General features: G+C 34.4%; 1 protein-coding gene across 1 annotated transcript; it reads left to right on the top strand.

Annotated features, from left to right (window-relative positions):
- The first annotated feature begins 11,020 nt into the window (after positions 1–11,020).
- On the top strand, positions 11,021–23,421 carry LOC132554601 (phosphatidate phosphatase LPIN1-like). Its single transcript, XM_060218924.1, is given in 16 exon segments — positions 11,021–11,230; positions 11,586–11,684; positions 12,144–12,604; positions 13,131–13,333; positions 13,605–13,767; positions 14,794–14,805; positions 17,121–17,423; positions 17,927–17,996; positions 18,445–18,646; positions 19,066–19,153; positions 19,576–19,705; positions 20,148–20,296; positions 20,689–20,928; positions 21,609–21,720; positions 22,055–22,158; positions 22,902–23,421. Coding segments are annotated over 16 exon segments (2,721 nt in total). The 3' UTR covers positions 23,077–23,421.
- The last annotated feature ends 3,667 nt before the right edge of the window (positions 23,422–27,088 follow it).

The raw sequence follows: 27,088 nt of genomic DNA, 5'->3' as shown, positions 1-27,088 counted from the left end.
TCTGAATACCAGTACGGCCAATGTTTATTGTGTTATACGTTATTGAAGGGAAAAAAATAATGCATGTTATTGCCATAAACTATTTGTCTTTATTCTGAAGTGTTTATGATATTTAGAAAAAAAATTGTCGTAGATTACAAACTTAGATAAAGTTTTTTTCTTCTTGTTTTTTTCCCCGTATATTTGTTTACTGTCTGTAATTGATATCGATGAACGAACACTCTTCACTAAAATGAGTCAACATAATTTTTTATCTCTTCAATGACTAAATCGCATTATCAATGTTACCAATCCGTGATCTCGCACTGTGATCTCCGTTATCATCCAAATGATGTATTTATGTTCATCACGAGGTCCTTCAGTTATTTTGTCTGTCTCAAACCTGACACGTATCCACGATATTTCACAATAATTGTTTATCAGGTATTGTAAACAAACATTTCGTCAAAAGTGGCCCTGACCACAAGGCCTGTCCAATAATCCAGGTAGATAATACAGATATGACATATATCACTTTATGTCGCGTGCACGTATATGACCCGACCGGAATAGTCTGAGGTGAAGTGTTGACTTGTAGTATTATGTTTAAGAATTAACTTTAGGTTAAGGTAACAGCTACCAGAGTGGACATAATATTTCGTATTCCAATCCCCAGTCAGTCTTTTAGTCATGTTCTTATGTCCCAGGAGGCACCGGTCACAATTTATTTAATTCTAAGATATTTTTGTCCGTCAAGAGTTGTTGCCCTTAATAATTTTGATGGAGGAAGAATGTGGTGTAGGCTGGAATTCATACGCTATCTCTGTTGTATGGAGCGCAGATAAGTTTTGATAATGCTAGACAATATTTATTTAGAATAGGGAATCTGGATCACCATAACGGCTGCATGCTGAGGCTTAAAATGACTCTGTATGATAGTAGTCGTTACAAATTGCTCGAAGCGATAGATTTGGGATCCGCTTCAGGGCAAAGGGTTTTTTCACAATCTTATTGAGACATGGAAACGACAGAAATAATTTCGCTACCGCGATCATTTTGGATGCTTATTGTCTATCAATTGTCTGTTCGTGTTTCTCGCAGCTAAGGTCCAAGTTCCTCCGTCCTCGTCACCAGACGTTAGACTAATGAAATTTCACTGGTGCTAGGCCCGGACTGATGAAATTTGGACAAATGCCAACCAAAAATATGTATAGTAATGATCAGGACTGTACTGCAGTTGTAAACTAATACACAATGCACTTGTTTATGTCTGTACCGAGATATACTGGAATTTTGCCAACAATTGTTTGACATCACCCCGATCGGTGTTTGTTTTTAACAAGAGGCCAGCTATTTCTCTACCTTCTGGAAATATTGTCTGCAATCCATGGTTACCAGGTGACCACATGTAGACAATGAATGGAATTCGATTACCACAACAATCACGTGGTATTAGATGCACGTGTCTCAGGTTCACGTTTATTCCTGTCACGTTACTGACCAGTGTTTAAGTTTGACAATAATATAAATAAATCAGGACGTGAATAGTCTGGTTACTGTCTAACTATTCTTTAGATTTTACTCGCTATAACAGCCGACAGAATCCGCTTATTGAACAATTCGATCGAACTTTTTCTTGGCAGTATGTAAAATATAGGACACGGGCGCATGATACAAATCACTGCGAAGTCGTTCTTTTTCCGGACTTTTTCGTTGGTTTCTACGTCCACGAACTGTTAAAATCAGTCTGTTTATTTATTTATTTATCCACGAAATCAAATGTTCACGAAATAATGATTTTTGAAAAATCACGAAAATTGAATACCACGGAAAGATATGATTCTACAGTATACGTCCCTACATTTTTCAAGAATTGAAGTATTACTATCACACAGGAAAATAAATAAATTGGCCAACTCGTAACCAACCATATTTGCTTTGTATATTAAAATAGCGTATTATATAAAGGTCCGAGCCTTGTTGTTAAAAGTAATTCATATAAGTTTATTTCCTTATTGCTAATTTCCTAAAATTCGTATAATGAATGTAACGTAACACGACAACACCATTAATTATTATTCATATATTTTGTTACAGTTATAATAAAGAGACATAAATCTTATCCTTTTCACAATTATAATTTTTTTTAGATATTTTCTTAAACTATTCCACTTCCTCTTACAGTAAAAACGTCTTTGTGTTTCGTCACTTTATCTATGAAATATTATGATATACACGTAGCGGTATTTGCCTGAAATCAGCTTGCAGGATGTTTTACGTACGTTATATAGGCCATACGAGATAACGCCAGTTTAAAATTCTGGTTTCTGTGGAATACCGTCAACAGGTCGGTGTTTCCTGAGAGAACACATACTACAGCGGGCACAGATCTCGGTGTAGGATGGGAGATTTTATGTTTCACTCATCAAGAAACAAGTAATATTGTGTCCTTTTGTCCTTTTCATTGATAAAATTTGTCGCTGTGTCGATTAGTGTGATTTAGGAAGTTCTCCGCCATATAATATACTTTCACATTTGAGACTGTATTGTCCATTTTACTTGTACTGGAAAACTCCTGTAGAAGCAGGACTTTTTAAACTGTGTTTACAGGTTAATCACCCTTCCGGATCGCCTCATTTCAATGACGTACAGTCTCAGTATGTACTAACATCCTATAATTAGTGAAATGATGGTGAATGAGTTAAGTATTGTGGGATATATAACTTGATAGGCGGTTGCATGGCCCTATGATAGAGCAGTTCTGGTATTGGTATACAAATAACATGGTGAGGGGAAACGGAATAAATGTATTATGGAGAAGTAGACGGGCAGGTTGGGCTTGGTGTTATATTCTTAAACGTCTTGTAAACAAAATATATGGCCTCTAGGTGATATAGGTTAACGGAATCATGTGCATGTGTGTGCTTGTTTGAGGCAGGGGAAGGGGCAGGGGAGTGCTTGGTTTATCTGGATTACGTCATTTAGAGGCGGGGTCACCTAGTATCAGCTGGTGGCTACCTCACTGAACACTATACTGGAGGCCCGTCTCATGACATCCATATAACAATTAAGGTAAAATACCTTGTCCAAGAACAAAACCACGTACAGCACTGACGAATCCATTTTTCATTTGTCTGAGAAAAACCGGCGAACTGCCACGAGAGAGTCGAACCATACACAGGGGATTTGATGAAGATGTATAAGGTTGAAGGAAGTGGGCTGAAATAGTATGGGTTGGGAAAAACAAACAAACTATAGATATTTGTATGTGTCTCATCTATATTAACCCATGTGTCACCACTGATACGCGTGTCACTTCCTTATGGTATAGGATGGATGGGAATACGACGGATATTTGTACTCGCGTTAACGGTAGAGTGGCGTGATCTGTAGATCAGTCGATCCTCGTCTGATCAGTCACTATGGTTACTGTATATATATATAAGTTACATAAAACGTGTTAGAGGGAAAGTCTGATCACAATAGTCCAGAACATCACGGGTATGTATATATATATCATAATCTATGGAATCTAGTAAGTAATTTCGACGGTATGGTCCAATATTGGTACTGGATCCTAACAAACAAATGTTCGTTGGATGCGTATTACTGGAATAGATATATGATCAATGAAGTAACAGTGCGGACAAGAGAATTGTCATTTTTTTGAGGCATTGATCGTATAACATAATTTATAGTATAGGAGTCCTTTCTCCTTCCTAAAATAGTCACCGATCGCGATATTAGGTACTGTCTTCTGATAGCTAATATCTCTAAAACATTAATCATTACATATATCAATGTAGGTGTTTCGGTTGCAGTTTCCCAATGAAAGTCGAAGCATTGTTTATTTATTAGGTTCAACAGTGGCTTTTGCTGATATTTAAAAAAAAAATCGTTTTACAAAACAACAAATTTTAACAACAACAATAACAACTTCATTTGGAATCATGCCAATGTCAATGATAACCCTTAGGAGAGCGAAATAGCTGTATAATTTGTTATTTGGGTGTACTGTATCTAATTGTATTGAAATGTGTTATTCACCTGTTTATTATTATTTTTTTTACAATCATAGTTTCAAATTCCTTGTGATCTGCTACGTCACTCGTTCGTGTAATATACAGTTAAGTACAGCGCATATACAAAAATTAAAAAGTGTGGTTAGTAATATCGATGGTGTAGTCCAATAGACAGACGTACAGTCTGTATCCGATGTACTCGCCCCGGGTGACTGATCCATCTAACTATACACACTAACATCGTTACGTCATCGGATCAGCGAACAGATGAACATTAATGTTTATGCACGTGTATCGCTTGATGCACTGTACAATCTCCGTTATATTATCGGTAACAATTGCTTTGTCACATAATCCATTAGAAACATCGATTCCTGCTGTGATACGCTTGTATACCTAGCTAGCTTCGTTTGGATGCGACTTATGTGGGCCCCTCTCTATAATCGGAGACGGGGAGGTTTACAGTATACACAGTACTTGCTATTATGTGGCTGATGGGGGTGGGCGGGGGTTAGATCGAGTGTTAAGAAGGATTGGGTGTTGCATGTACATACGGCTTGTATCGGGTATTTGGGATAGGAAATGTACTGTGTTCTGGAGGTGGGATGTCCGTTACTCCAGGGTGATATTCTGTGTTGTTTGTATGAATATGGCGGTGGATGAGAGATGTCTGATTTTCTAAGAGGTTGGGCTATTTAGGGGTACTCTCTCTCCTCCCCCCACCACCCCTCCCCACCACCTCTTTCTCTCATTTGACTGTTACATGGTATTATATAGGTAGGAATTAATATGTGTATTGTGTTAAGTTGTAGACTTGTATCATATGCCTTCTTAATCAAACTTCTGAATCTCAATGTCAAATAATATATGCTAAGTACGTTATAAGGACAACAGGGCTCCTTTTCTAATTCCAGGTATGATATATAATAGCACGCTCCTAAGATAGTATAGGGATCTGTCAGTCGTTTTATCGTTGATCATGAAATGACGATCTATTGTTGGGATATTCGTGCAGTACCACGAACTAGTACAACAACGGTCCTCTCTAACTATCGATATTATAAACTCGTGCGCCATCAGTAGAGGTCTGACTTGTTGTAATCTTTTGCCGCCTTTTTCCTGGATCATGTGAATGCAAATAAAGTATACGGGCCTAAACCGATAAAGATGACCATTTCACAATTGTCATATATTGCATAACGCTTTGGTCACTAGGCGATATCTGACAGCTGTCCCACATGTTTGTGTGTTTGTGAGTATATATATAGGGATTCACCTTTGTTGACCTCGTCTCCCCTCCGGGGTTCTCGTGTGTTGTATACCTGTCACTCGTAGTACATACCTACCTACAGATGTAATCAGTACCGTTTGTAATTACCTCACTAATACGTGTGTACCTCTCTTCAGGTATTGTCACTATAGGTAACGAGTAAACGTCACTGGTGACCACGCGAAACGTAAAACAGATTTCTTGTTGTAAACCGCTTCCAAATGCACCTTTTACTGATAAGAAAAGAATTAAGTGGATATATTCGTTTTTCTTTAAATCGAGAAGCTGAAGGTGGTGATGATAATGATAATAGATGTGAAGTGTAAAGCCCATCCCCTAAAAACAACAACAACAAAAAACAGAGAAAAAAAATCTTGCATATAGATCTATATGCCTGGATATGAATGTTTGTATATAGACATAAGGGGATATGAGATACTACGTACACATCATGCGTATGGAAAATTGCGAATTCTGTCCGTCCGCGCGTCACTCATAAAACACTCTTGGAATAGAACCAGGTGACAAACGTCATATGCACGTGTAGATAAACAAATTTTGCACGTTCCCTCCGACTCCCACGCTGTATCTGTGCATGCCAAATGTCACCGTGTTGTTCAGATTTCATCGTCTGCTTACCGTTAAGCGACGCTATCCACAAACTCGCCAATAGGTAACCTGTGCTCATGTTCCATATGTCTGTATTATGATTCGGATATGTAGTTGATCCACCTGCTTCTAGGAAGCATTACGCTTAATATTATTCCTCATCGTTAATATTTGATGTTTTCGTTTTACAGTGGAAAAAAAACGCAACATAGATGGGGATTCGTTTTGACAATGAAATAAAGTTAAGAATGTTCAATTTCATTTTTTTCGCGCAATTGACAACTCAATTTGAATGAATACCGACGTTCGTAATTACGTAACGCATGATAACCATAGGTTTTTTATTCTTATTAACATCTAATTTTAATGAGATTGCTAACATCCATTCAATGGTACGAGTAGCGTAAGTAGTGAGAATAGTTTGCGGTCACGTGCCTTTCATAGCGACTCGGTTCACCGGTATTTATAGTAAAGTGTATTACGTTGTGTTCGTAACCATGAACGCTTTTACAGTATGTTTGGGCTTACCATAGGTTTGTTTTGATTCCCAATGTATATATACAAACCCGTCTTTGGTATATTACCTATACACGCCTACATTTTTAACCAATGAAAACGCGTCGATCTCGTGCCACAATATTCACGCCTCCTCTCTGACCTCTGCCCTTTGACATCACATGATCGGCTGATCTAAAACGGACGGGAAAAGCACGTTGACAGTTTGGCGTGAAAATAACACCGTAGGGCCTAAAACTGGTAAACATTTTGGAATAGGATACTGTATACTGGAGATGTGTTGACAAATCTGTTATTGGATTATTATAAAACGTAAGTATGATGCATCAAAATGTGGAATATTTTCAATGTTTTGACCGACATCTTTGATCCATTCGAGGTTACGATAACTTTGAACGAGATGTCGGAGGGATGTTTTGTGAAATACCTCTGCAGATATGTTGTATTATCATGATGGCGTGATATTGACTAAATCCCTTATATCGCTGTTTACTTTAAAATGTGTAAATACACAACATGAAGATGACGTTAATGCAATACTGGACCACACACGATGGGAGAATGAAAACGCATCCATGATCCAAAATGGCAATAAATATTTAGAAGGCAAGCGGAGGGATGTTCTTTGTTTGATCTTCATGATAGAGGGTCCTTTAGTCAGCATCATTACGGAAGGGACATTATTATTCTTAGCTAGTATCAGTCATATTTCGAACGGACTTTATCAGCGTAATAAGAAGTACGACCTTTTCTTTGTTTTCTCATTGGGTCCATCACTGAACAGACACTTTGGCAATAGGCCCACAGGCACACTGAAGGGAAAGTGAAATATCAAGGTAGGAAGATGTATAATGTCCTTCCTAGCTAGTTTTTAAATTGGTTGATAAGAGGATCTCTATCAAGTTCGGTCAGATCTGTAAAAAGTTAGCCAGCTCATTAAACTATTTTTTTGCATGACTTTTAAAATGTAAACTTACTTTCCATAGTCTGTCTTTTAAGTTAAAATTATCATTAAAGTAATTTTTCTTTTGGTATCAAGTGTAGACATGAATAATCATTCTGCCTATTCTGATCATGTGATGACCTAAATATTTCATATATAATGTCTAGAGATAATATTATGTATCCGGGATGACTGATTCAATGTGTAATATATTTCATCCCCTCTGGATAGGGGTGTCATAAAGAGAGGAATTCAGATGAGCTTTATGAAGTATGTAGTATTATGATATTTCTATTCTACAAAGTATATGATGAAGTAAACACTGACATGATAATTTCAAGTTTCGTAAATCTCTTCTGGAATGGCTACAAATCATAAGATCATGTTTACAGGGCTCTCACACCCCATTTTGGGCCTGGGGCCCTTAGAATTGGGAAAAATAGCTGTGTTTTCCTTAGAATTGGGAAAACTTGGGGTCTAAATTGGGAAAAAAAGATACTATTTTGCATTGGGAATGAATATTGGCCCAAAATCTGGCAGATCGAGAGCCCTGGTTTATCACATCACTTAATTGCTTGTAAAGTTTACTATCAGAATACCATACTTGTGGTCTCATTAAAAATTATGTAATGAGTATTATTGTACTGATGTTTGTGTAGTAAAGAAGGATCTTGACTAAGTAGAATTTGCATTTGCCACCTTACCTTTGCCGGATGATTAATACTTGAGATTCAAGTGGGTGAATAATTATGTTTCTCTTCTGTCTATTTTATGCCATTTTTCCCATGTTTTGTTTCGGGGGTGGGTGTGGGGTTCAGAAGTTGTTTATCATTGACATTATTGAATATTATTGAATTGTTGATGTGACTTCAGTTGGTTGTGATACTTTTGACTGTATACAATGATGTTATTATGGGGGAATCCTCTTTTCTCCACCCTTCTGTTCAGTCCATTTTGCTCTGGTCAGACAAAGAAATACCTTGTATATGTTTCCTGTAATATGTTGGAAAAATTTATGGTAGGTGGGTGACAAGATAGGCACAAAAGCTTATTTTTTTCACAAACGATTATATGCAGGAAAAAGATATCTTTACTTTAACAGTGCTTACCACAAAAAGGCACAAAATATTAAGGATAGATATAAAATTATCAAAAACAGGAACTTTTTTTGTTTGGCCTGCCCAAGGGCAGGAAACTTCACACTAAAAATTGTGGATAAGGATATAACAATATCAGATGAATTTGAGGATTAACAATGGAACACCTTCATCTAACTTGTGTCAAAGGTACGAAAAGCCTGACTGACAATTTATATATAAATATATAGATTTATTGTCGTTTCTTGTCTCAGATGTTTAACAGCTGTTACAGAGTTAAACAGTAAGTGGTGTTATGAGTATGAATCATCAGAGAGCTAGATTTGAAAAAAAAAATAATAAGTTTGGAAACTTATACCAATACCTGTGAAATTGAGCATAAAATCTGACATCTGTATCCTGATACTAAAATAGAAAACTTGTTGACGAATGTAATAAATTGAAGATATCAAACTCTGAAGGGGTTGTGGCTGTATTACACTAGACTGATAAATAATTCAGTTATTTACTGTAGTGCAATATTTTTAATTCTTTTTAAAGAAAAAAAGGTGTGTTGATATGGTTCTGGATCATGTGCTTTTATTGCTGCATTCCTAATGTATATATGATACGAGGCCAAGTGACGCAGTTTAAATCTGGCTATTCATTGATCTGAAGTGCACTGGTGTATACGAGAAACAGAGCAGACTGTGTAACAGGTTAAGCGGCATTATGTAGGTTTTGTGGTTAAAAGACATGTTTGGAATTTGGCCAAGTGACCTGTTTGTACGTAAGGTATTGTGATTAGTAAACAAACCAAAGTCTATTCAGTAGTCGAGACCATTCATCAAGTATCCTTGTACGCTGCGAGTGAAATTACTCCAAGGATTTTATACATATAGGTTTTGATATAGGTATGTATGAAATTTAGTGATTGACAATAAAAGTGATATTTGTAAAAAATTGTATTCATTTAAGACAACTTCTGATTCAAAATTATAAGAATGTATTTCAAATGCTGCATAAGAATTTGAAGTAGATCATCCTAGATATGAGTCATAATCATGTAGCATTGAGTCGCATATAGTACTGTACTTATTGCCTAAAATAGCATCATACATGTAAGTTAATTTTCAGGACTTTAAAGTTCCACTACGTGGTATGTGACTAATGGTTATTCAGTCTACAAAGCTTGTGTTAGTATATATAGGTATGGTGTTACTTTGAAGATTGAAGACTGCTTTTTCAGAGATAAATGTCCCTGGTATTGAAAGAAGTAATTGATATCTGTTTTCTGTATGTACATGTTTGTTATATATCAAGGTAGGATAAGAAAAATAAGTATTCTTGACAAAAATATATATACCAACCATATTAATACTTCATGGTACTGATGAGGTCACATGCTGGTCAAAGAGAGTTCAGATATGTTTACCTTTCCTGTCCTGTTTTAAGGGGCAAACACATACTGCTTGGGCTGACCATTTTGCAGGACATTGAAACACAAATTACTACTTAAACAGCAATCTTTCAGTGGATTAACTTATTACCAGACATTGGCTTATTGCTGACTTGTCATGTTGTTATGTCAGTTAAAACTGACTGTGATTGCAGGCTCCAATCGTCGAACCAGTAAACAGACAACTAGTCAGAGTCTAGGAGCCCTAATAAAATTCATATTTTCTTATCTGCTTGATGAGAAATTCCCATATTATGTTTGGAACATATAGAAAAACATATTAAAAGGGGCCATTAGTTAACTTGATGTTGTTTTCAATGTTTTCTTGTTAATTCATGCCTCAATCTCATTAAAATACAGATTTTTTTCTTGCTCTGTTACTCTCTGCATACATAGGAACTGACAACATCCCTTACAGAATCTTGAAAGTGAATAAAGTTGGCAAAAAAGCTTGCATTTTATAATTCTATTTCTGCATTTAGAATCAAATTCATTTTGTCGCATCAAATTTATATACATCTTGTTACAAAATGACTTGCGGTACATCAATTTTACAATTTCAACAATTTGTCATGCCACAGAAGTATAGATCATGGAAATGCCACCAGGACATGACCTCTCGTGGGATCAGATCCTTTCTGTAACCGAGTAGGAGTAAGGATCTGCGTTTTGATCAGGTGTTCACCTCTATAACCAGACTTATTGATAGCAATAACGTTTTAAATACAAGCACTATACATAATGTGTAATAGTGTGTAACAACACTTACCTTGTGTTATTTAACACCACATTTTAAATGTCCTCAAAGTTTATGAATGAATTCATAAATAGGTCACATTATGAATGGATGTTGGATATAGTGCGGTGTTGTGTAAACAGTCTGGAGAGATTGGTTAACCATTTACACTAATAGTGTTTGAACATTCATCACATGTACATCGTGGAATGTTATATGAAATACACATTATGCTACATGGTAGATCTTAGCATCATTTAACATTATGTAGCTTTGTCTTTTTAGAATTAGTTATATTTTTAGATAGTTATTGGTATGTAAATTTGTTATTTACTTACCCATTCTAACTTGTATGTCTTTTCAGAAGCCAATTAAGCAGTGATACAAACATTTACTAGCAGCAGTACACAATGGCTCAGTAGAGAAGCATGAGCAATTATTTCGGTTACGTAGGAAAGTTGTTCTCGAACGTGAAAGGTTTCTACAATGAAATAAATGCAGCTACATTGACTGGAGCTATTGACTCCATTATCATAGAACAAGAAGATGGCACATACCTTTCCTCACCATTCCATGTTCGATTTGGGAAGCTGGGAGTGCTTCGTGCGAAGGAAAAAGTGGTACGTATCTGAGAAATAAAAATAGACTTAGATAGTTAGCTATCTTGTCTATAATCTCTTGTTCATAATTCTAAATACAACTACAAGGACACTTTGTTGTTAATGATTTTGGGTCAAACTCTTTGGGGGAGCTAGGAATGACTTTGGGTCAAACTTTTTAGGGGAGCTAGCAGTTATCCTTTGACTGGGTTCATTTTAGGAAGACATCACTCAGGTGGTTAATGAAAAAATAAATCTTTAAAGCTCTTTAATGATATCTTGCATGGCACCCTGTAAACTTATAACACTAATTATTTTATATCTTCCTTCATCGTGATAAGAAAACAGGTGATGATGTCTTTCTGCTGAATTTTAGGTTGACATTTCCATCAATGGACAGCCGGTGGAACTGCATATGAAGCTAGGTGATTCGGGTGAGGCGTTTTTTGTCACGGAAGTTGAAGAATCAGGAGAGGTAAGACAGGTGTTGATGAAATGTTGTTTATTATGTTAAATTTTTAGGCTTAAACTCAAAATAAGGCTCCATCCGTGCTTCAGAATTCATCAGGAGTGTGAATATTTAGTACACAGCACATACTGCATATTAATTCTAGTTTGAACAGTGAAGTTAACTTAGGGTTATCATGGACTACAGAGTGTATGTAGTTTGTATGGTAAATAGTAAAGCATTGTAAATAATGGTTTGATGATGAATTTGTTACAGATAGCATTTACTTATTTCTGAAATCAGTGAATTTTCTCTCTAAAGATCGTTAATTAATATTAATTATTGTATCATGACAAATTTTACAAAGACATGGTAAGACATACACCGTTTCTCCAGTTAGATTATTGAACTAAAATCAAGGAGTTATCTCCCCATAGAATGTCTATTATACCATAACATCTATAATTAAACAAATATGTTTTCCAGGATGTACCATCCTACCTGGCCACCTCACCCTTACCATCACAGGAAGATCTAATGGAGCAAGGTGTCAAAGAGATGAAAAAGAAATTTTTTGATCAGGACCCAGAAGTCAGAATCAAAATGGAAGACCAGGAAGGTAACGGGGAAGAGGTGAAAGACAATCACAGTAAGCGTCGAAAGAAAAGACGCGTTCCAAAAAAGAGAGTATCCTCTGCAGATTCCTGTGATAAGACAACTGAAGTGGAAACTGATATTCCAATGTTTGACATTGATGATATATCATCAGATGAAGAACTGGCCAATTTGCCACCCATGCCTCCGCTTGGCTCATTGGGGAAATCAGTGAGTCTGCCAATCATGGAGGAAAACAGTCTACAACGAACAAGTGACTGGGCTAACACACAATACAACACTTACAGTTATCTTCACCCTTTCAGTGATACTGATATGTCACCCCTTAACAGGTATTGAATTTGTGAATTTTAGCAAATCAAAATGCACATTTTTATTTGAAATCATATCATAATGCACTGTTACTTTCAGTGCAGTATTTAAATCATGTAAACAGTTATTTACTTTACATGTATATCATAAGGAATTCTATTGCTCGTCTCAATGGTTTTAACAAATACTTGATTTTACCGTGAATTCTGTTTTATTTGAAACATCTCTTAAAAAAAATTGTAGAAAAAGAAAAAATGTTCGCTGTGTTTTCCTATTCAATATATTTGAGACTTCAGGTGAAGAGAATGAGAAAATGTCTTTATATGAAATTTCTAACCAAATTTTGATTCTATATTGAAGGTGAAATAATGCACGACAAATTTCTTGTGTGAATCCACATCTTTCAAACCTTTTTTTCCCTCAACATATCAAAATTATGAGATAAGAAATGAGAAATTCTTCATAAAGAGTACCGCTTGGACATCATTTATGTTTTGTGTTAACAAATGTTTTTGTTTGATGAAGAATAAATACCTTTAACTTCAGTCCTGCGAGTACACGACCCCCGTCGCCAAAGAGTGATACAGAGGTCCAGCGACGACACCAGGAAAACGACAATGAGATGATACTATCAGAGGAGGACAACACCATGTGGGAGTGGGGCGATCTGCCGAGGAAAAGCATTGACGAGTCTACAATAGTCCTGTCTGATCCTCAGACCCCAGGACACCTCACGCCAAATGACCAGGGTAACAACCTCTTCTGATTTTATCATTGGATTTACATTCCAGCAAAACTTCCTTATTATAAATATAATATCCTATGTTTTATCAATATACTGCTATAAGTATAATTGCCTGACTCTCTCATAATGTTCAGTTAGATAGCCACCAGCTGCGAGGAAACTCCACCTCAAAATTACTCTGGCTTGTCATCGGGTGAAAAAAGCCTTTAGTAAACAAACAAGTTTAGACTGGTGTGTTGTGGTTATTATCAAGCAATTGTATGATTTTTATGAAGGTACCTCACGAAGTAACACAGCAGAGACTTCAGGAGGTCTGTTCCAGTTCATTAGGAAGACAAAGGCGGTTCGACACAAACCTGAAGAAGAAGGAATCTATCTAGATGATCTTAAGTTAGAGGAGATGGATCCTGAAGTTGCCAAACTCTACTTTCCTAAACGGTAAATTTTATACCATTGATCATGTAGCTCAATCAGACCTGACTATTATACGACTTTTCAAGTGACCATGGTTTTATCAGAAACCCTACAGAACTTGGTTCATACTCCAAAATTTAATTCCGAACTCATTAACTGTGCAATTGGTGCAGTATTCCTCTCCTTTCATTTGCATTTTCCCATATTTCTGAATCCATTCATACTCCAGAGTCTTTCCCAGTGGGACAAACTCGCAGCATAAATTTTTTTTATGGATATTTACATCAATACTCGTCCAACATGATACCTACTTTATAAATTCTGAAATGTACCAGTTTCTGTGGACTTGTCTAACAGAGTCCTATTTACCACTGACAAAACACATGGTAGCAAAAGATTTACATTTTGTATTAAGCTTCTAAAAATCTGCAAATTTTAAGACTTATTCTTTTCTATGATCTAAGTATTTCAAATATCTGGTATTTATAATCTCTTCTACTTATTAATCTTCTATCCTTCAAAAAAACTGGATACACATCATATAGAACATTTAGCTGTATTTTAAATTGTAGATGAAGATATAGTCTGTTATATTTTTAAGAATCTTGTATAGAAAATTGATGTATTTCGTACTCTGTAGGCTTTCAATTTACTAGTTTTAGAGCTGAATGTTGATGTAAAGCTTTGTGTAGAATAGACATGCATGACAAAAAATTGTAAAGAGACATTAGTAATTGTGTTAACAATATTTAATGCTGCATGATTTACAACATTAACAGGATTAACAGTGGAGTCAGAATGAGATTAATCATTCATTTCGTTGAGTGATAACTCTCTGTCTGTATGAATATAATTACAAACATTGTTAGATATAAAGTCTTGTAAGATGAGGGCTACTTTTCTTCTTATTGATTTCTTGAAGTCTTACGTTTAGACCACTTTTAAAGTTTTACAAGATTTCTGAAAAAAAGGTTAGAGAAAAGTGTTCATATATTTGCATTGCTTGCAATAGATTAATTGTCATGTTGCTTTCTTTTTCTTGCTCTACAGATTGTCAAAACAGTAAGTAAACTAACCCCATAACCAAAGAAATACTGTTTCTTTTCCTTTTAATCAAGCATGGATGAATTAATAAAATCCCAGTGTGTTTGATATGGCCCTGTCACACATTTATGATTTGCAGAACATATGGCAAGATATGATAAATTCATTAAAATTCTCTAAAACGCTGGTATATGCTGAACTAGTGATTGTTTTTTCCCTGTTTTTGGAGAAAACATTACTGTATTTATGTGGAACTTCATCATGACAGTTACTTATTTTGTGATTTGAAGATACTAACACATAAACACATGAATTGGATGTGCTAGGACAACCACAGAATTTACTGAACATATTGCCGACCTATAGCTACCGTGTTATGGCATATTAACAGTATTTAAAGTAGTAAGTATATAGGGTTCACACTGGGAACTTGTCTGTAGTCAAAGTTATCTAAGAGATGGATGATGTGCAAGTTATGTCATTCATATGTTGCGAATGCTGGCAAAATGCTTAGCATTTTTTACTTATAGTTTAGAAATAAATTTTGGATGACAATTATCTATACAGATTTTGACTAATGCATAGCCTACAAGTAATTTGTATGAACGATAATATAACTTACCTGAAACTTTGTCCTGGAAAGAGTAAATCACTTAGATTTCGTGAATACTTCATTTTTGTGGCCTTTCCTCTTCAGACATATTCGTTGATACCTTATATGGCAAATGCCAGCCTAGAAACGACTTTGAATTCATGAATGATGAGCTATTAGAGACAAGGACTCTGTATTCGCGATACTTCGTGGTAAACACATCAAAATGGATGACATTTCCATACAAATAGATTTGAATTCACGATTGACTTTCTTTTCATGTTAATGCGAATATAAATCATACACAAAATATAAGTGATTTACAGTAGATGAAACGAATAAGCCATAAACAGCCATATGTGAAGAAAACTTTCAGGAATCTTGCCATACTACTTCTTATGCCAGTGTGTACCAGCAACTACTGGTATACAAAACTTACCTGTAACTTATCCAACACACAGCAGTTTGTTAACCATTTATACATTGACATATAAGCTTGCTAAATCAACAGTATGTGACAGATCTGTCAAATTTACATATTCACCCAAGAGAAAGAAAGCCCTATCACAACCTTGTTTGACCACCAGATTTCATGTATTAGCCTGGTCCATCTTCCTCTGTGCTAATCACCAAACCACTCTTAACTGTGTACAGCAGGTGGTCAGTTTGCTTTCACAATGTCAAGACCCTGTTTAAAACTGATGGAAAAAGAACTTTGTTTTGTTCATCAGTATCTTTCATGATACATATCCTGAGAAGAAAATTGTGAATTGGAGTTGTATTGAATTAAAAACCATATTTACTAATTATTGGAATTAATTTTCCTTGAGTATTAGCTATAGGGTGTAGGTCACAGTTCATATCATTTTTCATTGGAAACCTTTTCAGTAATATGGGTTTGTGCAAAAGTAATCATACAAATACTGATAAGTAATTAACTATATGTTGTTAATCACTATGCGTAATTAGCTGTTAGCCACCTATACATAATTACCTAACTGGAAATATTTGTATGTGTGATGATGGTCACAAACATTAGTTAACTGCACTGTGATTTTAAGTTGTCAATGAGATCATTCCTTTCATTGGAAAAAAACTTTTAAAAAACAATCAACATGTTTGATGGGACTTAGACGGCAAAGTTTTGTTACATTGTTTTAGGCCATCTACTTGTGACTTGTACCCAGCCTTCTTTCCTCCAAACTATAAACCTTCCTTACACAGGGCTTTTTATCCTTTAAGCAATACAAGTTTTCCACCATAACTATATAGATACAAGAATGATCTTAATCTTTGCTTTCCATGGCACTTGTCTATGAATGCTTTACCTGGATGTGATAAAGAGCCATATGTACAGTTTTACTTTTGTTGTGATTTTTTCTGGCGAATCCTGTTTGTTGAATCATTCAAAAGTTGTTATTTTTATCATGATCTGTCATATTCTCTGTGTTTTATATATCTATGTTTTATGGTTTTGTTCTTTTGTTTTAAGTGACTTAATATTTCAATTAATTACTGAAATATCTATATTTGAACTAGGAATAAAAAAAATCTGATGGTAATCTTTTTCTTCATGGGATAGTGGGGGAGGGGGAGGGGTAGGGGGGGGGTTTGAATGGATGAAATAATTTCAAATTTTAAATTCATATCATTTTTCAAATATATTGGTCTTGACCTAAAATTGCAACAGTTATCGTGAAGTTGTTTTTCTGACATCTGAATGTTGTTATTTCATTTTCAGATTCCATCAGTCTCCATTCATGTCCATCAAAGACAAGGAAGAGGATACCGAGTCTGGCAGGGGAGCATCACTTCCTGTTTCACCCAATTCTGTAGAGGGCGCAATTGGAGGTCCCTCTGTCAGCTTCCTGCAGTCAGAAGTTAAACACTTAGGGAACTTCTCCATGTCCTTATGTGGTGGGCTGTCGGACCCTGAGGGTGTTACACTGGAGAAATTCATGCAGAATGTTGTGACATTTGATGACCTCTGTGAAAACTACAATATGATTTCAAGTCCAGAGTTGGTCATCCGTATCAATGAAAAGTATGTTGCATTTTTTCCCCATCGCCACATCATAATTCTGTAAATTAAAAAAATGAGATGTGTTGTTTATTTTCAGTGAAATTTGCTTGTTGTAGTTAGATAAAACATGATGGCAAGTGTTTCCACTGTACAGTAATCATACTCAATCTATTCTTAGTGAAGTTTTCAAACGATACTTTGTGTATATTTTTTGTGGATAAAAATTATTTTGAAATTGTACATCTTTAGAGATGATTTGAAGCCTCACATTGATGGGTATTTTTTCCCATTTTTTAGGCTAAACGTACTCAGTACGCATAGCCTATTGCTATGGCCTTTCAGTCAAAATTTACTGATCCTGGCCTTCTCATTGGCTGAAATATCGAAAAGAGTTAGAGCCCTCTAGCGGCAGTTTTCTGCGTAAATAATGCCGCGATCATTCAAATCGCTATTTTAAAAGCATCCAAAATTAGTTTATTTTTTTAATAACAATACGATTACTATATATTTATATTTTAACATAGGTATTACAACTGGCAGACAGCAGCTCCAATTATTTTGTCACAAGTTGTTTTCAACAAGGATTTACCTGAGGTATGCAGTTTGACTTACAGTCTCTCATTATATTTCTGTATTTACTTTAATATTTCCCAAGATATAAATCACATATTACATTTTGATGCCTTTTTGATTCAGTCAGTTAATTATGATTTGCAGTTTATTCACGTGTAAGGGTTATTCTATTGAAAAATATTAAACGTTAACTACAATTAGTAAACATATAAAATCATAGAAATATTTCACCAGATTGGTACTTAGGTGTGTCCCATTTATACAGTGGTGTAATAGGAAAGATTTATCAAAAATACCCTGCCCTCACTGAGGTTTGAACTATTGACCCTTTGGTCCACTAGCTGGACACTCTACCGCTCCACTGATCAGAAATTCCCACTAGCCAAGACTTGTAAGGCAACCTATACACTGAATTTCTATAGTAGAAAAAATATTTGTGTTTAATTCAAAATGTATATTATTTTATTAGATAACAGTTGACAAGCTTACCTCAGAATACATGCCAAAAAAGAAAGATAAGAAACAGGGAAGTCGTGTCTCTTCCTGGTTTTCCTGGCGACGTACTAGTACAACTCCCGAGACAGGCGTGACAAAACTAGACACGTCAGGAAGTACAATTGACAATCTTAAAACCATGTCTGATTCAGATCTAGTCATGAACAAAACAGTAAGTCAAAAAGAAATGAGGAAACCATTTTAATGATTGAATTGTCCTGTTTACAGCCAATTAAAAAAAGTGGGAGGATGATCCCTAAATTTTTTTTCAAGGCTTCATTTGTGAAGTTTATTTTTCTAATTAAAGATTAATTTCGACATAAGACTTATCAATATTAAGTTTAAAAAAATGCACAACATTTGTATAAACCTGATTTTTAAAAATCATGTCAATGTAAGAGCAAATTTGTAATAGGAAAATTAATGATTTACATCAGTTGGAACTTTACAATTAAATCATACCTTGTAATATAAATTTCCATAGTCTGCCAAGTTTGTTTTTGATTTGTTGAGTATAAATCTGCCAGCCAGTTTTGTACATAAGTATCAAGAGCCACGTTTTAAGTCTTGTTGAATGTACTGTTACAGCAAACAGACGTGTCTGTTTCTACTAGTCCTGCATTGAGTCCACCTCCTAGCCTCACTAGTAGTCCGAGGAAGGAGAGATGCATCACAGAAGAGAGGTGAGAACATCACATACTCCAGGTCTTTTATATCTTCTGGTTCAACACCTTGTATAGGCAGTGTTAGGTGTTACAAGTATTAGGTCGCATTTAAAAAAGAAGAGAAACCTCATGACAAGGGAGATAATCAGTTAAGTTATAACCCTTGCTGTTGGTGAAAAAAAAAATTCTTTGAATCATCAATGTTATACAATATATTCCTATTTTTAACAAAACATGTTTGTTTTGTACTATCAAAACTTTCCTTGATATCACCTATAGGCATTCATTGAAATTAAGTATGCAAGGAGGCAAATTTCCCAAGTGTTCCTTGATTTCTCTTTTTTTGGAATGAAATGTTCAAGTAATTGTTTACCCAGGCTTTGTTCATGTTTTAGTATTAAAGAAAACGAGTAGTAACTTATATATTTGGTTGATTTTAGTGTAAAAGCTGATGATGAACATACATCAAGTGAAGCTGATACAGACTCAGACAGGATGTGTCTAACAGTTCGTAAGCAACTTGCCAGAGACATGTACAAGAAGACACTACGTTTGACATCAGAGCAAATCGTAAGCTTATAATCACCGATAATAATAACAGATACTTACATGAAAAGTATGGATAATTTAATAATTATTATTTTGTATAGATTTGAAAATGTTTGTTCATCTTAAGTTGGACACTGATAAAGCGAATTTGTTAAAGTTTTCATTAATATTCAAACCATTTGAACTTGATACTCTTAAAGCAAAAAATTGTATCATAGATGTATTTCTAATGATACAGAATATCCCAGTTCCTGTGGAAATAGTCCTAAACCAAACCATCATACTGATGGCTCCAGAATAGTATTGTTGATTTGTTTGTCTGACAGGAGATGTGAAACAGTTTCCTGTTTGTAGCATTGTAGTGATAGTGTTTGTGAAATGTGCACCAAAGACAACTGTCAGAGATTTGCTACTAAGATACTGATACAAGATTTCTATCAAATTTTCTATTTATTTTCAATAGAAAAAATTGAACCTCAGAGAAGGTGCCAATGAAGTGACTTTTTCTGTGACGACTCAGTACCAGGGAACGACCAAGTGTACATCACATATCTTCCTGTGGCGTCATGACGACAAAATTATCATCTCTGACATAGATGGAACTATCACAAAGTAAGTTTACACATGAAGAATATCTTACTGTTTTATTGAAACCATTTTACAAGTTACAGTAACATATTGAAGTCGATGAAGATTGATTGATGCATGTTGAGGATCATATAATTTCGAGTTTTTCCTGTGGGACAGATGAAATTAAATTTTTCTGTGGGACAGATCAAATGAAATGAAATGAAATGTCCCTACAGTCATATTGGTGTGAGAAGCTATTCTTAGTCCCTTTACATTTTTAGAACTTTATTTTGTCAAAATTGTTGTCTTTTTAAATAAGTTAAGACACCTGAAAATTAAAAATAAATTATTGTCAGACAAAAAAAAAGTGAATTGAAATCAGGTCTTCTCTGTTATCTGTAGACATTGCGGAATGTATGTGTTGAATTGTTTAGGTCTGATGTGCTGGGACAAATACTTCCCATCATTGGTAAGGACTGGTCACAGTCTGGTGTGGCACAACTCTACACCAACATCCAGTCTAACGGGTACAAGTTCCTGTATTTATCTGCTCGTGCCATTGGCCAGTCAAAGATTACTAAAGACCTGCTGAAGAGTATTAAACAAGACTACCATGTGTTACCAGAAGGACCTCTCCTGTTGTCTCCTACCTCACTCGTCAGTGCTTTCCACAGGTATGTATATAACCACTAACTATACTGATCATTATAGAATCAAGATTATCGATCACAAGTAACAGTGAGCTAATTCTGTCTGCTAGACATCCCACTCCAAATCTTTGAAGTTTTCTTGGGTAAAATTTTGACAAGTCCTCAAAGTCCATAAGTATACATCCAGCTCTCCTCTAAGATGGAGTCAGTAGAAGTCCAAGATTGATATTACAATACTTTTTTGTTGGTGGGAGGGGAGGGGGATTAACCATGATTTGGCTTGATTTCCACACTGAGCCCAAATAACTTCAGATGTCAATATACAATAATGATACAATAAAAAAGGGGTGATGTGAATGAAGATTTTGGATGGATCAGTCTTAAAATCTTATCTGGCCACCAGCCAGTCAATATGAGATCTCTGGGTGCACTATACATTCCTTCCACTTTGAGATTCATACAATGAGACTTGTTTTACAAAATTGGTGCAAAACGAAGATTAATTATATTTATATCATTATACTGTAAAATGAAAAATTTTGTGGGGTCTAAAATTTAGTGGTTTTAGAAGAGTATGCATTTTCGTTAACATTTCATTTTGTGTATAAATAGTATTCACTAAATTCTATTGTTTTAAAGTTCATGTCAATTTTTATTTAATGATTTCTTATCAATGTGTGAAAAGAGCTGTCTTGTGTTTTAAGGGAAGTGATCGAGAAAAGGCCAGAGGACTTCAAAATCGCCTGTCTCAAGGATATAGCAGAGTTGTTCCCTCACAAGAAGCCTTTCTATGCTGGTTTTGGAAACAAGATCAATGTAAGACAATATATTATTGCATGTGCCTTCTTGAATTGGGAAAATTCATGCAAGATCTTTAAAAATTGAAATAATCCCTCACTTTTTTCATACATTTGTGAATTTACAAACACTTACTGGGAAAATAGTGTGTATCACTTTCCTGAAGAGATCTTGTTCAGGCTAGGCACAGTAAAAGAGGAATTTTTTTAATTTCTTGACTTACCTATTAAATGTTACACTTGGCTGTTATTCCATCACTTCTTGTGTTTCACTTTGGTATTTAACCCAAACAGTTGAAATGAAATCTGAAATAATAAAATTACTATACCTAGATGTGTTTTTTATGTTCCAGGATGTCATAGCCTACAAAGCCATTATGATCCCTTCATTCCGGATCTTCACTATCAACCACAAGGGAGAGCTGAAACAAGAGTCTGCGTACACCTTTCAGTCATCGTACGTTAATTTTGCTATATTGTTGGTCAATAAAGTTTGTGCAAATTTAAGAACCCAGCAAACATTTCTACATAATGAAAATTTAAGAAAATATCTGTTATGCCTTATATATGGACACCAGTTCATCTGCTTGTGTGAAATTAAATACTTTTGAACAAGCCTAGAGAGTGACAACTGTGAATAGTTTGTTCTGTGCTTATCAACAACTATACAATATACAAAAATGCTGAGAGGAGTTGTTTACTTCTGTGTAAAGCTGTACATGTCTTATATATTGAACAAAAACATGTCGCTGTTTGTTGATCAATATGCATTGGACACATGGTACATCAAACTGTCACGACCTAGCTTTATTGAAGTGAAATGTGATTTATTATTTTTTTATGATGAAGCTGTTTGTATTGTCTCAAGCATAGAGGGAGTTATTTCACCTGTGTTAAAACGTTGATCGATTTTCAGAAACACATTGAATGTGATATTCAATCAGTAGATAATTATACAGTCACTATGGGAAGTTGTTTTTATAACTGCACTTTTAGAACACATAATTGTGACTCTTTTCTCTTATCTCATTTTACATGCTCATTGTTTAAAGACCAAGGCGTTGTACTGTCTTTAGAAAATTTGAGAGTATTCCTCTATTGTTTTAGAAAGAGATACCATTGGTATCGAATTATAAAGGAGAAAAAGTTGAATATTTTTTGTTAAAATCATGCTGATCAACTTTTTTTTGCTTTTTATAGGTATCTAAATTTAAATGACGTAGCAGATCATTTCTTCCCTCCTGTTCAGCGACTACCAAGTGTTGTAGCTGCAGAATTCAGTTCAGTGACATACTGGAGAGATCCCTTACCTTCTCTCCCAAATATTGACATTTCAAGCCCGGTGGAGATAGAGCCCCCACCTTCTGTCAGATGACAATCACCGCCCATGGACATCCTGTCTGTATCACTGCCACCAACTCTCCACCAACCTTGTACCAACAGTATTCCAATTCCACGCAAATCACAGTCCTATGATGATAAAGCAGAATCCTATGTGTTACCAAGTAAAAACAGTCTAGACATGCACTTTGACTTATCAGATTCAGACAGTACTGATTGTGAGGAGTATACTGCGGATGCTTTTCAAGACTTAGGTGTGGCATTGAAGACATATGGAAAAACTCGGACACCAAAACAGAAAAAACGATACTGGCTGCTGCCATTTTACATGTATCTGTAGAACTTCTAGATTAACACTTAACTACAACTTTCACTTACTTTCTCACTATGAATCAAATCCAATGTCAGTATTCAGATATAGAATTTGATATTTGGAGTGTTTTGAATAATTTCTTTCATGAAAGTCTTGATAAATAAGTTTTTAAATGTTTTACAGTAATATTCTGATGAGAAATTATTGACATTAAATCCATTTATGTAACAGTGAATAAAAGAAATTGAGACTATACAAGATAAATAAGATTACTAAGTTACTGATGTCCTGAGAATTTCCTTTACACGTCATATTGAAAGGACTTTGATACTTTTAAAAGCTAGATTTAGTAAGAATAATATTCAGATGCCGTGTAAAGTCCAACATATTAATGTATAATTTTCCTATAACATCATGCAAGAAGACTTGTATTTTCTGATACAAGTTGTCTGATTGCTCAGCGTAGCAGTGTCTAAATATAATTCTATTAAAAGGCACTTTGTCAGAAAAACAGAAAGTTTTGAAGGAAAAAAACTTTCTCTAAATACATATAAGACAGACTTGTTCACGGTATTTACATGCGATAACAAAGCCGTATTGTATAAACTGCAGACATCAAACACATTTTGTTTGGAGTATAAACAAGTGTATTGTCAAAATTTTCTCCTGATGGGAACAAATTTGATAGTTTTTTTTTATCTTCGTTTTTGAAATTAAACTCAGTTTGTAGTATAAAATCATTATAGCTCAATTCAATAATTTTGCCTTAAAATTAATATATTTTCAAATCTGAATTACCGCTGTCTTCCTGTTTTGAATGAAATATTAAACTGCTGTATACTTTAACATCATTAATTTTTACAGTTCAAATAGAGACGTTCTGTTTCCACTATTTCAAGTTTGTAGCCTTAACTTTGGTATCGATGTTTAGGGTGTCTGTGTTGAGATGTCCATGGATAGTTCCTATATACATAGTGTATAGTATGTTATCATTTCATTTAAAAAAATCATTGAATCATTTGATTTCAAGAATGTTAAATTGTTTCATGTTGAAACTATAATCCTAGAGTCAACAAATGAAAAAAGTAGAAATCATCACCAAAATTCATTTCATTGCTCTAAGTTATCAAAATCACAATCATTTCAAGTTGTTGAATATGATATCGCCTTAAATTCCTTAAGCAACTTTGTTTTCATTGAAATTATCTCCCCTTAGTTTTAAGATTACTCACAATCCTGCATATCGGTGTAAGAGAGATGAAGAGCCAGTTATTGCTTGAACGGTAGAGCCAGATATTAATCCCATGTTAAATGATCTTATTTATTTGAAAGACAGACCATGAACGGAATGAGAGTTTAAATCCTGAAAACACAAGTAAGGTCATAAAATTAGAATGCTTGTTATAGTTGTATTTGCCTTTGTTTATATTTGTTAAATATATCATTGTTTTATGTTATTCATTTTATGCTGTAGAAAATTTGACTATAGATTATGTATATATAGGGTTTTTGTTGTTAACATCTAGATGTGTTACTCGTAAATATCCTTTAACTAAGGAGTTCAATTTGAGAAAATAACAAATTATCTTCTCTAAAAGATCTTCCACAACTGAATTTCACTAGATGAGCAGGTGAAAATTTGTGAAATACTTTCATTTAGTGCTTATTGTTTTGGAGGAATCTGCCAAGGTTCCACTTGAGAAGAACCCAGTTGACCATAAACAATTGATAGAATATTGAGTAATGCGATTGGTTTATTCAAATGAAGTGTGATTTTCTTGGAATTAAGATGAAATTGAAGAGCAATTTGGCACCATGAGTTTTTGTGTCAGAGAAGTTGTAGATGTTAAAGTAAGAAAAGTAAGTTATCTCTCAGGGAGAGTTAGAATGCAAAGTGTAATTTCTCAATCTTCCTTTTTTTTTCTTTTTTAAACTTTATTTATTTTACAACAATTTGAAACAAATATTTCAATATATATTAATTACACTTGTTGACTCTGATGAAAACATGCAAGGGGTCTTACTGTAGAAGGAAGCTGGACGACCAAGGGAAAGCCCATGTGGTCGGTAGATGACCCCATTACCTTTTCATATCTGTTTTGGGATTCACACCCTGGATGTTTGGGGTTTTTTCAATTTTCATATCTGTTTTATGTCTATACCTATTAATTTGAACACTATTTAACAATTTTAGTGCTATGATTTTTATCAGATGAAAAGTCAATACGATAAGTGTTGATTTCATATGATATTTTGAACTGGGATAATTGTTTCATTCTCTGTCAAAAGTCTGCATACTTTTAGTTTCTTTATAAAATGTGTTGAAAATATTTGAATTATACATCATCAAATGTTTCAATTATTTTAATTTAGCAGTGAAAAAAAAGTCACTTCCAACATAATTGTTTAGCACAGAAACTTGGTGAAATTATACCATTTTTCCTGAAGTGCAATATCATTCTGTCTCCATATAAAATATTGTTTTAATGCCCCAACCCCCCCTCCCCACTACCCCATTTTTTATTTTTTTCTATCCCAAGGGAAACCGTCATATTTTGTTACCTCGTCAGAAATGCATATTTTACTAAAAACTATTTAGAACAATGACAAACAGTGAAGTTTGTCAGACTTGTTTATTTCAGTCTCTTGGAAATTTTACAGAATTTCTAAAACAACGTACAAATGCTAGTTGAAATATTTAACTTTCACGTAAAAGATATATATTCTAACCTCATTATCTTCAATTAGAGCAGGGCCATGGGAAACTTTTGAGTTATCCGAATATTCAATGTCAGCGATAATGAATGTTTGGTGTCAGGTTTTCCAGGGCCGATGATATACTTTCAATGAAATGGGGTCTTCAAGTTCTTAGCTTAATACAACTGACTTTAACAGTAGTTATATACTGTTAAGTGTTGTACAAATTTTGTTAGGTTTATAGATACTCTTATATATTCCTTAATATGTGTTAGTATAGTTTTGTTAAGTATTGTGTTGAAAAGATTATTTATATATATATATATATATTTGTGTGTATGAAGTTGTTTTACAGTGTGAGTAAACAAATATGCATTGTTCTAAAATTATTTTTTCAAATACTACAAAAGAATCAAAATTTATGTCATATAAAACTGAAGGCTCTGGTCTTTTCAATTATTTAATTTTTTCTTTGAACATAATTTTTGTTTATGAAGTATTATTCATTTGAATATTATTTTTTAGGCAGGCGATTCAGGAATTTATTTTTTCAGTAAACTGCCAGTTTGTGCTGAAGATTGGTTACTAGGAAACTATAAAATAAAAAAATTTAGTACAATATTCTGTATATAAGATTCAGAATATCCAATTACTACTTACAATAGTGATTTGTTTCTGTGTCAGGTTGATTTCTGATCTATTTAAAAGTTAGATTTTAGGATAGAAGTTTTCCATTTAAGTCTCATCTACGTGCTGATACCTGGTAGTTAGATAAGGAATCAGTAAAGATATATTAAGCTTGGGGTATCTAAACTTTCCTGCTTTTTTTTAAAAAGAGTTACCAGAAATTTATTTATGATTCCAGATAAGAAATGCTGTCCCTGTGCAGTACAAAATCGTTACTTACAGGGTTGATACTGTATTTTGACAAGGACTTTAAGTGAATATTTTTTGTCCAGTTGTCTTAGATTGTCTGTACGGTTTCGTCTGTCAATCAGCTACAAGGAATTTCGATTCTCTGATCAATGAAACACTA

Source organism: Ylistrum balloti, unplaced genomic scaffold, assembly GCF_031769215.1.
Source record: "Ylistrum balloti isolate Yb309-2 unplaced genomic scaffold, AGI_CSIRO_Ybal_v1 Utg370418, whole genome shotgun sequence".
Taxonomy (NCBI): Eukaryota; Metazoa; Mollusca; class Bivalvia; order Pectinida; family Pectinidae; genus Ylistrum; species Ylistrum balloti.
Note: the sequence above shows the minus strand (reverse complement) of the source record. Positions and strands in the feature narration are given on the sequence as shown.